The 16,772-nt window shown below is 42.4% G+C and overlaps 1 protein-coding gene across 1 annotated transcript; it reads left to right on the plus strand.

Moving 5' to 3' along the window:
* Positions 1–1,236: 1,236 nt before the first annotated feature.
* LOC139422218 (heparan sulfate glucosamine 3-O-sulfotransferase 2-like) lies at positions 1,237–16,564 on the plus strand. The gene is made up of 2 exons (XM_071173384.1): positions 1,237–1,772; positions 15,946–16,564. Exons 1-2 carry the CDS (start codon positions 1,237–1,239, stop codon positions 16,562–16,564), a joined length of 1,155 nt encoding a protein of 384 aa, XP_071029485.1.
* The last annotated feature ends 208 nt before the right edge of the window (positions 16,565–16,772 follow it).

The raw sequence follows: 16,772 nt of genomic DNA on the forward strand, positions 1-16,772 counted from the left end.
GTTGTATTCGGCGCGTGTGACAAATAAAATGTGATTTGATTCGATGTTGTCTGGTGGGTAGACTGTATGGCTTTTTTTTTATAACATCTGCTCAATGGTTGTGCTTAGGTATGACACAAAGCAACGTGTTTATCTCCTTGGCTACAGTGCAGGGCCCCAGAACACCCATCTGTGAGAGAGAGCATAGAATCATGGAGATTTCACCTGTTCAAATCTAAGCCTTTCATGACTCAGACAAGGAATATTCAGTCATGTCTCTCAGTTTAGATTGTCCGTGAAAGCAGAGATCTGTGCAACAGCTTGGAGATTCAAGATTAGAGATCATCTTTGTTGTGCACTTTCGTGATTGAAAGGGAGCAATTAATGAGCTTGCCATTGTGCAATTCAAAGTTATTTTCAAAAAAAATCTGCTTGATGTCCTATGAATTCCAATTGGCTACGAGAACACAAATTCATGTGAGTTATGTGGAAATGTTCCCACACAGGTATCCACATTAACTATGCTTCACCTGCCAACTATATATGTTGTATGTCTCTATAAAATAGGCTATCAGGAGTATTCCTTTAAAAAGTTAAATGCATGGAGAATATGATCATATGAAGAGTGACGTCAGGCAGCATCTTTATATATTCATCATCTGTCCCTGACTGCCGCAACGGAATTCTTGAGAACTTTGAGAAAGCAGCCAAACATGAGCTGAACATCGCAGATCCCGTGAAGGCGAGGCTGAGGCTTCGCACGGATTAGAGTCAATGGCAGATTACACCGTGCCTTTTGGAAGAGATGCAGATTTATGGATTTCGGCAGGTTTCCAAAGTCACTCATCATTATCCAACGAACGGCATATTTTACCCAGACCAACGGATTGAGGAACACGAAGAATGGGATTGAGGATAACGACTCCGTGGAGGTTTAAGTGTTTCGACAAAATATTATGCAATTAGTTAATATTACAGATGCAATCATCCTACCACTCAAACTATATGAACTCATTTAGGCGGGATCATTCTACTTTTTCCAAGAAAATGGCTGAAATCACTTTATTCCAAAGTTATCAAACAATTGTTCAATTGAAAACGATGCAAATTGTGCACAGGTAATTTCTTGGAGGAACATTTACCTGGTTTTCTGTCGTATTGGGTTGTTGACAGAGGCAGAGTCCGTTTCCACAGGGAGACACCGCAGTCCAGGCGCAGCACAGAAGAAAAACATGCAGTCCCTTGACCCATGGAGATATGGCATATAGGTTGATCTCAAACCGAATCGTGCCATCTTCAAATAGGTTGAGCAAACGATTTATTTTTATATTCACCATTTCATTGTCCTTCACATATTTATGCTACAGCATACTGTTTTGTTGTGGTACAATCATGCCAACCCAGAGTTATGAGGAAAAAATGTGCCTCCATCACAAGAACGTAGGAAGCAAAAAACTTCTGCAAAAAGATTGCACCGCGGACAGGAGGACTGCTCTGGATGAGACTTTAAACGTGGCACTCACTCACCAAGGATCAAGTCATGCTCGCAACCAAAGTAGAAATTCTGCCTTGCCCATCACTCACAAACGGAGTATTGCCCCATCCGAATATAATATTACTGTTGCACAGAAATATGGAAACAAAAAGTTACCTAACGCACTAATCGTCGGGGTGAAGAAGGGCGGCACCAGGGCGGTGCTGGAGTTCATTCGAATTCATCCAGATGTACGCGCGCTTGGAACAGAGCCCCACTTTTTCGATAGAAACTATGACAGAGGATTGGACTGGTACAGGTACGAAATGTCACGTTGATTTAAATATATAAGAAACTAATTTGTCTGTTTATGATATATTTCATTTTCAATATTTTATTTGTTGAACAAGTGCACGGCCCCTACAAAGGCATTTGTCACAATAAAACAGTAGGCTTAGGCTAAGTAGGTTTATAACTTCCTACAACCTAATGTATGTAGGCCTGCCTATGAGATAATATAAATATTCTTGGGTGTATTGCATCTGTATCCATTCTATTCTAATGTGTATCTCTGACATTATCAGTCAGCTTTAAAAGTGTGTACCAGGGTGTATACTTGAACGTCCCACGATTGTGTTCATGAAAGTCCATAACGTTTTTCATGATCATTAGGCTAATCATGTACCTTGTGGAATGGAATAAGTGTGCAGTATATTCCCTCCTCTCTACCTACCACTCTTGTTTTTTTGTTGTTGATAATTGTTGATAATGATCACTTAGAGATCCTTTCTTGTAACACAATACAGCAGAGAACACTCATAGATACACTGAGTATAACAAATACTAGGGACACCTTCCGGATATTGAGTTGCAGACTCAGTTCATCGGGGCATGGACTCTACAAGGTGTCGAAAGCGGTCCACAGAGATGCTGGCCCATGTTGACTCCAATGCTTCCCACCGTTGTGTCAAGTTGGCTGGATGTCCTTTGGGTGGTGGACAATTTTTGATACACACGGGAAACTGTTGAGTGTGAAAAACCCAGCAGCGTTGCTGTTCTTGACACAAACCGGTGCACCTGGCACCTACTACCGTACCCCGTTCAAGGGCACTTAAATATTTTGTCTTGCCCATTCACCCTCTGAAGGGTACACACACAATCCATGTCTCAATTGTCTCAAGGCTTAAATGTCCTTCTTTAACTGTTCTCCTCCCCTTCATCTACAGTAATTGAAGTGGATTTAAAAAGTGACGTCAATAAGGGATTATTGCTTTCACCTGGATTCACCTGGTCAGTTTATTTCATGGAAAGTGCAGGTGTTATTAATGTTTTGTATTCTCAGTGTAGATACACTAGATGCCCGAAAATTATGTGGACACCTGCTCGTCGAACATCTAATTCCAAAATGATGGGCATTAATATGGAGTTGGTAGCCCCCATTGCTGCTATAACAACCTCCACTCTTCTGGTAAGACTTTCCACTAGATGTTGGAACATTGTTGCGGGGACTTGCTTCCATTCAGCCACAAGAGCATTAGTGAGGTTGGGTCGTAGTCGCTGTTCCAATTCATCCCTAAGGTGTTCGATGGGGTTGAGGTCAGGGCTCTGTACAGGCCAGTCAAGTTCTTCCACACTGATCCCAAAAAAACTTTTCTGTATGGACCTCACTTTGTGCATGGGGGCATTGTCATGCTGAAACAGGAAAAGTTTTTCCTCCAACCTTTGCTACAAAGTTGGAAGTACAGAATCGTCTAGAATGTCATTGTATGCTGTAGCGTTAAGTTTTCCCTTCACTGGAACTAAGCGGCCTAGCCTGAACCATGAAAAACAGCCCCAGACCATCATTCCTCCTACACCAAACTTTATAGTTGGCACTGTGCATTGGGGAAGGTAGCGTTCTCCTGGCATCCCTCAAACCCAGATTCGTCCAACGGACTGCCAGTTGGTGAAGCGTGATTCATCACTCCAGAGAACCTGTTTCCACTGCTCCATTGTGGCGAGCTTCACACCACTCCAGCCGATGCTTGGCATTGCGCATGGTGATCTTAGGCTTGTGTGTGGCTGTTCATCCATGGAAACTCATTTCATGAAGCTTCTGATGAACAGTTCTTGTGTTGACGTTGCTTCCAGAGGCAGTTTGGAACACGGTAGTGAGGGCTGCAACCGAACACAGATGATTTCTACTCGCTACTTGCCTCGCGCTTCAGCATTCGGCGGTCCTGTTCTGTGAGCTTGTGTGGCCTACCACCTTGCAGCTGAGCTGTTGTTGCTCCTAGACATTTCCACTTCACAATAACAACAATTGACCGGGGCAGCTGTAGCAATGCAGAAATGTAACTAACTGACTTGTTGAAAGTCAATGAGCTCTTCAGTATGGACATTCTACTGCCAATGTTTGTCTATGGAGATTGCATGGCTGTGTGCTCAATTTATATACCTGTCAGCAACGGTGTGACTGAAATAGTCAAATCCCCTAATTTGAAGGTGGGGGCACATACTATATAGTGTAGTTTGTGAGATAATTGATCTAAAGCTTTGATTTCTCAAGGTGTACAAATATTTCGGAATACCAGATTAAAAGAAACACTCAGACCGGAAGCAATTGTAATCGTAAGCATTACAAGTAAATCATGCCCCAAATCAAGGATGAAGTTACTTTGACTTGATACCCAGGTTGAAATGCCACAGTATAGCTGCAGTGTCAAATTTCAGTAAGTAAACATGCAGATCAACGGTCATAGATATTTTCAGGGGCAGACTTTTAAGAAACCCTCTCCAGCAGAAACATGGCTAATATTGATTAGTGACCTCGGATAAGGTAGGACTCCTCCTGCCTTCCCTCTGACGGGATGCCCCTCCAGTGTACTGTACATCGATGAGACGGGACACTGGCGCTGTCTCTGACCCACGAGGCAGACCTTGGATAAAGAAGTTCATAGGAGAGTAATAGCCTTTTCTCATTATTGTGCCTACCCAAACAGTACCGCGCTGGCTTTTATATTTTCCTTTCACATGATCCTTTCCAGCATGTCCAGATCCAGTAAATCTCAGCTCAGCTTGGCTCAGTTGTGTGACTCTACCTGCTCTCATCCCTTGGCAGCCGTAAGACCATTGCTGAAGATGGTACCTGCATGCCTAAAAGCAGGCATTACACAGGTGTCGCATTCTCCTCTCTGACAGAACAAGGTGCCTGTTTGTGCTCACTGTCCCATCGCAGTGTAAAGCCATTTATACCTGCTGTGTTTAAGTCAATTGAGTCAGACTCACCCATGGGGAGCTGATTAAATCAATAAAAGGGACTTGGAGGCATTCAGTTCAGGGCTGAGGACTCGACATAGCAGTGCTTTTTCACGCACTTAGCTCTGGAAGGTTAAGAATAGGCCTATAATATAACTGCAATAATGCTAATATTAGACTAACAGAACAGTGGGAAGTTTGTGTGCAGTAGGGTTGTGCCAATATAGTGCCAATATTAGCAGATACTGTATTCATGTAATTAGTTTCACGTTAACTATCAATTACACATCCACACTTACGTATCCACCTCCATGCATGCACACACACACACACAGACACACACACACACACACACACACACACACACACACACACACACACACACACACACACACACACACACACACACACACACACACACACACACACACACACACACAGGCTCTAAATTCATCAGTACTATTTGGGGACTGATTAATTAAAATGCCACAGAGGCCAGGACCTAGCAACAGTGTCTCTAATCCCCTCTGAAAGCAATTTTAGTTTAGCCATTGACATCTTGCAATAAGAGCCACATAAATGCCGCCAGTAATGAGAAAGATAAATTGGCTGATTAACGTCAGAAGTTCTATACAAATCACCTTTAATGTGCTTTAGAGAGTCTTATTTTTCATTTGATTTCAGTCTAAGACATGAGACACCATCCATTTTAATGTAATGAGTGTTTGCTAGATTAGTTCACCTCAGTCATGGTGGCTGAAACTTTAAGCAGACTAGAACTAATACGACCTGGTCTCAGCATTAAATAATATGATTGTCACCATCGTCTAATGAGGCACTGTGATAGATTGTCCTCTATTTTTATTCTTTTTAATTGTGAATTACTTGCATAATCCAACTATTTTCACCCCACTGTAAGTGACAGACCTGTGCGACGACAGTGAAATGGTGCAATTACTCAATCTCCAGAATAGAATAAGACCCATTTGGCCTCATTTGTGGCGGCAGGTAGTCTAGTGGTTAGAAAGATTCAAAATCCCCGAGCTGACAAGGTAAAAATCTGTCGTTCTGCCCCTGAACAAGACAGTTAACCCACTGTTCTTAGGCCGTCATTGAAAATAAGAATTTGTTCTTATTGACTTGCCTAGTTAAATAAAGGTAAAAATAAAAATGTAGATTGCATGTGAGTGTCTCTCCATCCCTGTGACTATATAAGGGGTAGCTGAATCATACATTATACTGCAACCAACTACGCAACACTTAGTGGACGCGTTTTTCCAATTTTCGCACACGATGAAAAAAATCTAACAAATCTGCATCACTACACACCATCACCATCAGAACTTAAAAGGGCATCTCAGCTCTACTGATTTTACAGGAGTCAGACGCACATCAAATAGATTCCCTGAGAAGTGTTCAAATTGTGCAAGAGGCCTCGTAGAATCGGCTTCAGCCAAGATTATTCTCCAGGTCCACCGTTAATTGGCTCAGGGAGGATACTGAGCCCCGGAACTCTAACGTCAGAAAGGTTGACGAGGACAGAAAGTTGTCTGCTGCTCATTTAACGGAGGGAACTGCACATTCCACTGGCCCAGGCATCTCTTTCCACTAGTAATGAGGAGTCTTAATACCGATATAGCTCAGAAACATGTAGCAGTTAACATTAATTACAAAAACAACTCCTCCCGGGAATATCCTCCAAAGACACCATGGCACAGTGAGGTTTTGGTATTAGGATTTTGTATTGAATAAGTCATTAGCTGGAGTTGCCGGCAGCAAGAGACAGAGGTAGTGGTGTTGTGAGTTTCCTACTCAAAGAGACAGGGATAGAGCCTTTACCAACCTTAGGTAACCCAGCTGTACATATCATTAAGAGCTTTTGAGAATGGTAGACCACCCTGGAGGCAAGGCCACACAATGATGTTATTCTGAGAGATGGAATCTAACATGGCCGACACCATGCCTATCAATGTATAATTAAATAAATGTGTAGTTTTGACTGTAGTAAATTGAGTTTGATTAATTAAATGGGGATATGCACAACTCTGTTCAAACTGTTTTTCCTGGAGTCTAGTCTAGTTAGTACAATACATAGTATACACGCCTCAAACAATTTCCGGAATGATAATGGCGGCGAAGGAGATGGCCGCCGTTTTACGATCCCATAACCAATTGTGCTATTGTGTAGTTTTTTTTTGCATTATTTGTAACTTATTTTGTACATAATGTTTCTCCCACCGTGTCTTAAAGAGCTTCTTGAAATCAGGGCAGCGATGACTCACCCCGTACTGGAGGAATTCTTCTTCTTCCAACGAGTTGGACGGGAAAAATTTACTCCAGACACCCTACAAGGCCCTCATCCCTGTCATTCGCAGGAGGAAAAGACGGAGATATCGTGGACGACGGTCCAGGTGCATTGTAAGGATCCCCGAGAGGATAATCTACCTTTACCATACTATTAGCCAACGTACAATCAATCTATTATAAAATAGACAAACTACGAGCACGTATATCCTACCAACAGGACATTACAAACTGTGATATCTTATGTTTCACTGAGTCGTGGCTGAACGACGACATGATTAACATACAGCTGGCGGGTTTCAAGCTTTTTCGGCAGGATAGAACAGCAGCCTCTGGTAAGACAAGGGGCGGCGGCCTATGTGTATTTGTAAACAACTGCTGGTGCACAAATTCTTAGGAAGTCTCGAGGTTTCGCTCGCCTGAGATAGAGTATCTCATGATAAGCTGTCGACCATACTATTTACCAAGAGAGTTTACATCTATATTTTTCGTAGCTGTCTATATACTGCTGCAGACTGATGCTGGCACTAAGACAGCACTCAATGAGCTGGAAAATGCTCATCCAGAGGCGGGGACTTTCATGCAGGGAAACTCAAATCAGTTTTAACTCATTTCTATCAGCATGTTAAATGTGCAACCAGAAGGAAAACAACTCCAGACCACCTGTACTCCACACACAGAGACAGGTACAAAGCTCTCACTCACCCTCCATTTGGCAAATCTGACCATAATTCTATCCTTCTGATTTCTGCTTACAAGCAAAAACTAAAGCAGGAAGCACCAGTGACTCGGTCAACAAGAAAGTAGTCAGATGAAGCAGATGCTAAGCTACAGGACTGTTTTGCAAGCACAGACTAGAATATATTCCGGGATTCTTCCGATGGCATTGTTGAGTACACCACATTAGTCACTGGCTTCATCAATAAGTGCATCAATGTTGTCATCCCCACAGTGACCGTATGTAATGTACATACCCAAACCAGAAGCCATGGATTACAGACAACATCTGCACTGAGCTAAAGGGTAGAACTGCCGCTTTCAAGGAGCGGGGCTCTAACCCGGAAGCTTATAAGAAATTCTGCTATGCCCCACAACAAACCATCAAATAGGCAAAGCGTTAATAAAGGGCTCCAACACTCCTCGGAAGTGGCAGGGCTTACAAACTATTACAGACACAAACCTACCAGACAAGTGACACAAACCTACCAGACGAGATAAATTACTTATATACTCGTTTCGAGGCAAGTAACACTGAAACATGCATGAGAGCACCAGCTGTTCTGGAAGACTGTGTGATCACGCTCTCCATAGCCGATGTGAGTAAGACCTTTAAACAGGTCAACATTCACAAGACCGCAGGGCCAGACGGATTACCAAGACTCCTGAACAGCTAACCAAAGGGCTACCCAGACCCCTCTTTTGCGCTGCTGCTACAATCTGTTTATAATCTATGCATAGTCACTCTAACTACATGTACATTTCAGCTCAATTACCTTGACTAACCGCTGCCCCCGCACATTGACTATGTATCGGTACCCCCGTATATATATTTTTGTTACTTTTATTCAAAAATTGTCATTTTTGACTCATCTATTTTTTACTTAACACTTGTTTTTTAAATGTTTTATTAACTTCTTGAAGCATTGTTGGTTAAGGGCTTGTAAATAAGCATTTCACTCACCAGTTGTATTCGGCGCATGTGACAAATAAAATGTTATTTGATTTGATTTGATTCCTTGCCAGCAACATTCCAATATTTCCTATATCTAGCATATGCCAGGTGTCTTTGGAACCATTTGCATTTCAACTACAGACTGAATGAATATTTGCAGTGTCTCATTATGCGTTGGTAATGTTTTCCATTATTCCCTGCAGTTCAGCAGAAAGCCTTTTGCAAAGACAGACAGGGCGAAATGTGACAGGAGGAAACAAGTTTAAACTGAACAGGATGTGAGGACAGGCTGACATGCACTGAAATAGTTTTGTTTACATTGTGTTTCATTGACATTGGCAGCTGAGCTGCAGTTAATTAATCTGAAACATTTACACAATTAACTGAAATGCTCATCTGAGGATGTGCAGCTTGCCAGCCATGGATTTCGGGGTCTTCCTGAGAGTGTCTTCATTTTGGGATAGTTGGACACTTTCCCACATAAAAGTCAGACACAGTAACAGCATTTGGTTCGCCTTAATTCAACACTTTATTGCTTCAGGAGAGCAATTGTCTCTCAACATCCTCAGTGGATTAGAATATTCCAATGTGCTGTCATTTCTGTGAAATGTAGTGCACAGACAACACGACTAAATCAGACATCATTGAGGTCAGACTGATTCTGATTCTGAAATATTTGTTTCCCATACAGACAAACAGGACAGTCCTTATGTAAAAACATAGTTTACTCTGGAAAAGATTGACAAGGTGTGTACACAACAGATCAGAGCTTTGTTTCAAATTGAATAAGACCTGCTGCTGGTTGTCTTGGCAGTTGACTCTAACTGATTTCTTGGTCTAGTTAACCAGCTGACCTGACTTCAGTATTGCTGTCTGGGACATTGCTCGGTAACTCTTAATTGACTTCCATTGAGACCAGCTTCTGTCGCTGCTGACTGGTGATTAATGCTTGGACGTCATCCCAGCAGAAATGGGAGTGAGTGAAATATTAATAAGATAATCTTTTCCAGTGGAGACAGAATGAAGCTATTTCCTTCGTACCAGGCGAGGGGAGTAGACTGCAGCTGGTGATGGGGTTGAACAGCGACTCTGGTTTTATTACAGCATTGTGCGTTAGAACACATGAAGCTGTGTAATTGCAATCTGGGTTGTTCGCAACCGTAACATAACATGGTCTGTACAAATTAACCCTCCTTGTGTCATTGAAGATATGCCGTAGCCATACCTTAAACATAGACACATAAAGTAGTTTGTAGCCATACTCTATAATGATTTAAAAGCTTTCTCACATACTGGTATTACCTTTCTCTGGATCCTATAACCTTAGATAGTTTTCACTGTATTGTTGTGAAATGTAATACAACTTAGAAGATGAAAGGCTTCAGAATGAAAGCAATGGATAAGAGTATGACTGTCTATGTGAATGTGAATATAATTCAGGCCCCGGTAATAGAGGTGCAGTATGTGAGAAAGCTTTGAAATCCACATACAATACTGTGTAACACCACACTTCAACAACATGCTCTTAGCATCCACCAAGAAAGCAGTATAGACATGCTCTAAATGCCAGGCTTTTCCCTGCACTGATCTCACTTCAGCTTACGTTCTACAGATCATTTGGAAGTGACCATGATGAGCCATGAGACCTTTGTCATAATTTAATCAGGGGCTTTTCCAAATAACCCCGGCTCGAGCCGAGGCCATCCCAACACCAGAGATAATGGATACGTTGAAGTCACCATGCTCCCTGTCCCTGGTTAGTAGGCAGTAACTCACAAGCTGTGTATTGTATAATAGGCCGGGTTCATTATTAGTCTGTGTGATGACAGACACGTTCTGCTCTGCCAGAGATAGGGGCCACTCTCTAAATCTCACCGTCTGTCTGTCTGTTGCAGGGACGCTGCCTGCTTGTCATGATTGATGGTTTCCAATTTAAATCCCAATCAGATCAGGCCTGGCCCTCGCATTACTGTCCAATCCTCCGACTCATCATAAAGCTGGGTAATTAGTACCATGAGGCCTGGATTAATTTGGTTGAAAACAGTGTGTCATCGCCACAACCTTTCTACTGACAGTGGATGATAGCTTGAACGTGGAGGACGTGAATACAACACTGAAGAAGCCAAACAATATCCACAAAGCAGTGGAGGCTGCTGAGGGGAGGATGGCTCATAATAATGTCTGAAACGGAGCAAATGCAATGACATCAAACCATGTTTGATGTATTTGATACCATTCCACTGAATCCGCTCCAGCCATTACCACGAGCCTGTCCTCCCCAATTAAGGTGCCACAAACCTCCTGTGCCACAAAGGTTTGAGATTAAACAGAATACTCCATGATTGAGTTTTTGAGTTAGCCACATCAACACCTGACTCTGTACATCTAATGAAAGATGCTATGCTACGTTTTAACTCAACCTTAGAGAGGCTCCACGTGTTCTCTACATCTATTGAAAGATACTATGCTACGTTTTAACTGAACCTTAGAGAGGCCACACATGTTCTGTACATCTATTGAAAGATGCTATGCTACATTTTAACTCAACCTTAGAGATGCTACACATGTTCTGTACATCTATTGAAAGATGCTATGCTACATTTTAACTCAACCTTAGAGATGCTACACATGTTCTGTACATCTATTGAAAGATGCTATGCTACATTTTAGCTCAACCTTAGAGATGCTACAGGTGTTCTGTGCATCTGCCGTCACACACATTCCATTTCGTCCACATCAAAGACTTGCTAATGACCATACCAAAGTAATGTATACGCTCTACTGTGGTTCACAAGCAAATATTTACTGAGGACTCTTATAATGCACTCAATTCCCTCTTGATTTGAAATGTCAATGAAGTTACACTGGCGAGGTCTGGGTTAATTGATTGTGCTGAAGGAGATGATCCAAAGCTGACCTTTACCTGCTGCTACGGTCTTACATGCCTGATATAGCTGGTGCCTGGGTGTCTGTACAATGTTGACTTTCTCAGTGGAGCCACGTTAGCAGCCAGAGAACTTGGCACATCCTTTAGCACTTTTAATGTTACAGTATGCCAGACATGATTTTTAGGTGTTGGTCTCAACACATCTGTCAGGGGGGTATTAAATACACACGTGTGTTTTTACCGGTGATGGGGGAATTGCTATCCCTTTGCAATCTCGTGAGCACTGGGCACATTTACAATGTTGGGATAGATCTTCCACACCTCGGTTCATTTTAACAGAGTGATTAAAATGTCACAGCCAAGCCTGTAACACATCCTGACTCCTCTCAGAGTTTCACCAATAACCTGAACATGAGACGGCTGTAAATTACTCCAGTCAATTTAGTTCCAGCTTACAGGATCCGGATGATGATCAGAGCAGGGAGCCCATCCATCTCTCTACAACTTTGATTCATGACACAAAATGCCAGTTACTGACAGCTTTATAGATATGTGTGTGTGTGTGTGTGTGTGTGTGTGTGTGTGTGTGTGTGTGTGTGTGTGTGTGTGTGTGTGTGTGTGTGGGTGTACTGTATGTGTCAAAATGTGTGCAATGGCAGTACAGTTCCACATTGTGTGTATACCTTCCAACCATATTCTATCTCATTATTAATATTTTACTAATGGTTAATTCTACAGAGTTATCTGATATGATTTACAATATATCATCTACCAGCATTCTCCACTGTAACTTAGTCCCAGAGCTCCACAAAGCTCGTGGGTATTGAGAGCTGGAGTGATCATGGTGACCCTATCCTTTTGAGAGTAGGCCTATCGAGCAACAATGAAGGTTTTTAGAAAGCTACACTACTGAAGGTGCTCGCTGTTCTCTTCAAGCACCATAGGGTGTCAGGACAGAATACACTGCTGCTAAATGGCTTACAACATGTCACAGTAACCTTGGCACATTACAATTACAGCGAGAGCCTCCTGTCCTCTCTTATGCTACAAGCACCTCCATTGAAAAAGGCAGGCATCTATATACAGGAAGGCCAACGCAAATAGCAACTGGCAATTCATGTTTGTGGAAGTTTCAGGTGTGATATCAGACCTTTGCATGGAGCCATTCCTAATTTCCCACGGTGGTGGTTGTGTTCTCAGTAACGCAGTCAGTATGCTCACATGAATAACTGTTATTCTCCTCGGTTTGGGTATTTACATAAGAGGAAAATGGAAGATGGCACTATAGTTAAACATGAATTAAATATTTCTTGATGAGAAGCGGGTTTATATTGGGGCGGCAGGGTAGCCTAGTGGTTAGAGCGTTGGACTAGTAACTGGAAGGTTGCAAGTTCAAACCCCCGAGCTGACAAGGAACAAATCTGTCGTTCTGCCCCTGAACAGGCAGTTAACCCACTGTTCCTAGGCCGTCATTGAAAATAAGAATTTGTTCTTAACTGACTTGCCTGGTTAAATAAAGGTAAAATAAAAAAAAATAAAAAAAATATTCTGGTCAATTGAATGTTTTGTGATCATGTGAATGGGCTTTAATTTATAATATTCAATATCTGTAAAACAAATGTTAGTTCAATAAAAAAAACTATAGAGAACAGCAGGTGGACAATTTATTTGATCAATGTAATATATTGTAATTATTGCATATTTCTTTCTGATTACACCTGAGAGGGTAAATTCATTTTTCAAATACATGACATGGATTAAGTCCCTGCTGAAATGAGAATGTGTGCACAACATGTAGGACTGCACTATGGAAGTTCACATCATGGTAATGCAAATTCCACCAATTTAAATCAGATTAATAAAACAGTGATAAAGCTGTCCCTGACAAGTTGTTAATGTTTAATGACAAAGAGAAGGGGGGAATAATCGAAAGAGCAAATGTACATGTGTATCTCATCACTCCAATCATGAACAAATAAAGTTTGATTCAAGCTAGGTTTCTGTTCAACCAAACCCATGACTCAGCAAACCCAGTGGATAATGTGAGCATGTCATGTTGTTCTTGTGCTCCCCAAAATGCACATGTCCATCTTTAGGCAGTGGATCATTGTCGTCTTGTACTTGGAAAATGGAGAATGTAATTGGTTGTGTGAAGTAAGAGCATCCCATGAATGATATGTTCCATTATGGTTTTCTCTATGGAAAGCTCCACATAACCTCTTTGTGTCCTGGTCTCATCTGAAACCTTGGTGGATTAAATAAAGTTACAGGAGGTGATGGTTTTTCTTTCATTCCTAATCGACAAGAAATGCACTTCTTGGTGGCACTTTGGGAAATGCTACGAATTACTGCTGCTAAAGCTAGTACAGCACCAACACTCCTCATCAGCAAAAGAGTGAGAATTTCAGATCTTGTTCACGCTGCGTTCAGCTCCTGCACTAGGCAACAGGGGAAGTGTTAGACTGTCAGTAACACTATCCTGGGTGTTGGTTGTGTGGATTTTTTAAAAAGGTTTATGTAATATGCCTAATTGCAGCTGTTAATTTTAACAGTGTTGGTAAGAATTGTCTAAACAGAAAAGGGTAGCGTTTGAAATTATATAACCCAACAGTGTTGGAATGTCTGTAGCTTTCTCCATGAGATTATATAGTTTCCTAAAATTCCATCAACTCAATAATACATGTATGATGATGGAAGTGTGAAGAAAGAGGAAGAATATGCTATACTATAGGTTAAGGTTGATGATGTAACTAAGTTAGGACTCCATCACATAGCACCTGAGATATAGTAGCATGTTTTTAGCGTACGGTAAAGCTGTTTTCTGGGGATGGTGCTACTGCTGTTCTTGTCCTTCCATCCCATGGGAGATTAATGATTGCCTGTGGCCCTAAACTGGTGAGGCTAACTGAGACACCCAGCAGACCAGCACAGGATTCATAAATCAAGCTAAACTGATCAATATTTCTCAGACTGTAAAGGTACACTACACGACCAAAAGTACGTGGACACCTTCAAGTCAAACATCTCATTCCAAAATCATAGGCATTAATATGGAGATGGTAGCCCCCTATGCTGCAATAACAGCCTCCACTCTTCTGGGAAGGCTTTCCAATAGATGTTGGAACATTGCTGCGGGGACTTGCTTCCATTCAGCCACAAGAGCATTAGTGAGGTCGGGCAGTGATGTTGGGGCGATTAGGCCCTGCTCGCAGTCGGTGTTCCAGTTCATCCCAAAGGTGTTCGATGGGGTTGAGAATAGGCTCTGAGCAGGACAGTCAAGTTCTTCCACAAAGATCTCAACAAACCATTTCTATATTGTCACCCTGAAACAGGAAAGGGCCTTCCCCAAACTGTTGCCACAAAGGAATCACAGAATCATCAGTCATAGACATGAAGTTACTATTTTATTTACTGTATCTGTTTTAGTGCAAGAATGGTTTTTGGAGAAACTGCTTGATGCACTTCAGGTGGGATCTATCCATGTTAATGTTCAAATGTTTCTAGGAAATAAGGTCCTGACCTGGAGGGAAGAAGCATTTTACTGGATCTAGAGCTTGTATTATGGATACACTATGGGAAAGCCCAGTAGCCTAGAGGTTAGAGAGGTGGACCAGAAGCATGTTGGGAAAGCCAGAAGACACACTTCTGTTCTAACCCGGGTTCATTCCCGGGCTGTGCCACAACCAGCCATGGCCGGGAGTCCCATAGGACGATGCACGATTGGCCCAGCGTTGTTCGGGTTAGGGGAGGGTTTGGCCCAGCGTTGTTCGGGTTAGGGGAGGGTTTGGCCCAGCGTTGTTCGGGTTAGGGGAGGGTTTGGCCGTTGGGGCTTTACTTGGCTCATGTGGCTCCAGTGGCTCCATGTTTAAATCCAACTTTTGCATAACCCAGGTTTTAAACAGGATTGATGCATTTCTTAACTCCCATTGCTCGAATGATGAAAGGAAATTCCCAGAGCAATGCCAGTCTCTACATTTTCTTGGAAAATATCAGAACACTAGTCTTTACTTTGCTATGCATAGATTCTGTGGATATGAGAAAAACTTTACAAACATTTTAAGATGATGACCTATTTAGTGTGACCCAGATTCTCCCAAGCATCTTTTTCTGTTGGATGTCCTTAATGCAGGTGATGGTGATTTATGAACACCAGTCTAAAATGTGATTGGATGATTTCCCTCCAGCCCTCAGCATCACTGTCACCCTGGAGATAGGGAACAGGAGTTGTTTTCATGAAACCTTTTCAGCTATCGATGTGGATAACAATTTCTGCACGACAATTAAATTGCTTTACTATTCTATCCCCTTCTAGAGTACTAATACAATGGATTCCTGGCATAAAAAAATGCATTGTAAGTCAACATTTTTCTCTTTCTGTCTTTCCCTATTTAGAGGACTAATGCCACGGACTCTAGACAGCCAAATCACCTTGGAGAAAACCCCCAGCTACTTTGTGACACGAGAGGCTCCCAGACGCATCGCCAGTATGTCCCCAAACACCAAGCTGATTGTGGTGGTGCGTAACCCAGTCACCAGGGCCATCTCAGACTACACACAGACCCTGTCCAAGAAGCCGGACATCCCCACCTTCGAGGAGCTGGCCTTCCAGAACCGGAGCCAGGGTCTGGTAGACACCTCATGGAACGCTATCCGCATAGGGATGTACATCCTCCACCTAGAGAACTGGCTGCAGTACTTTCGCCTCTCCCAGATCCACTTTGTGAGCGGCGAGCGGCTGATCACGGACCCGGCGGGGGAGCTGGGCCGAGTCCAGGACTTCTTGGGTCTCAAACGCATCATCACAGACAAGCACTTCTACTTTAACCGAACCAAAGGCTTCCCTTGCCTGAAGAAGCCAGAGAGCAGCAGCCAGCCCCGCTGCCTGGGCAAGTCAAAGGGTAGAACTCACGTGCAGATCGACCGAGAGGTCATTGAGCAGCTACGGGACTTTTATAGGCCTTTTAATATCAAATTCTATGAGATGGTGGGACAAGACTTTAGGTGGGATTGAGAATCGGATTTTTTAAAAAGCAGGTGATATGTGTTTATTGAAATGAATACCTCAGTGGAGTCATTCGAATGAGGACACCTTAAAGTGAATCCAATTTCTCTTCATGTTTGAATATACAGTGCGAGTTTAACAAGGTGTACGTAATCTGCCTTTAACTTTAAAACCTTTGATATAACTTCCTACTTTAACATCATGCTGGTTGTGTTAA

Source organism: Oncorhynchus clarkii, chromosome 12, assembly GCF_045791955.1.
Source record: "Oncorhynchus clarkii lewisi isolate Uvic-CL-2024 chromosome 12, UVic_Ocla_1.0, whole genome shotgun sequence".
Taxonomy (NCBI): Eukaryota; Metazoa; Chordata; class Actinopteri; order Salmoniformes; family Salmonidae; genus Oncorhynchus; species Oncorhynchus clarkii.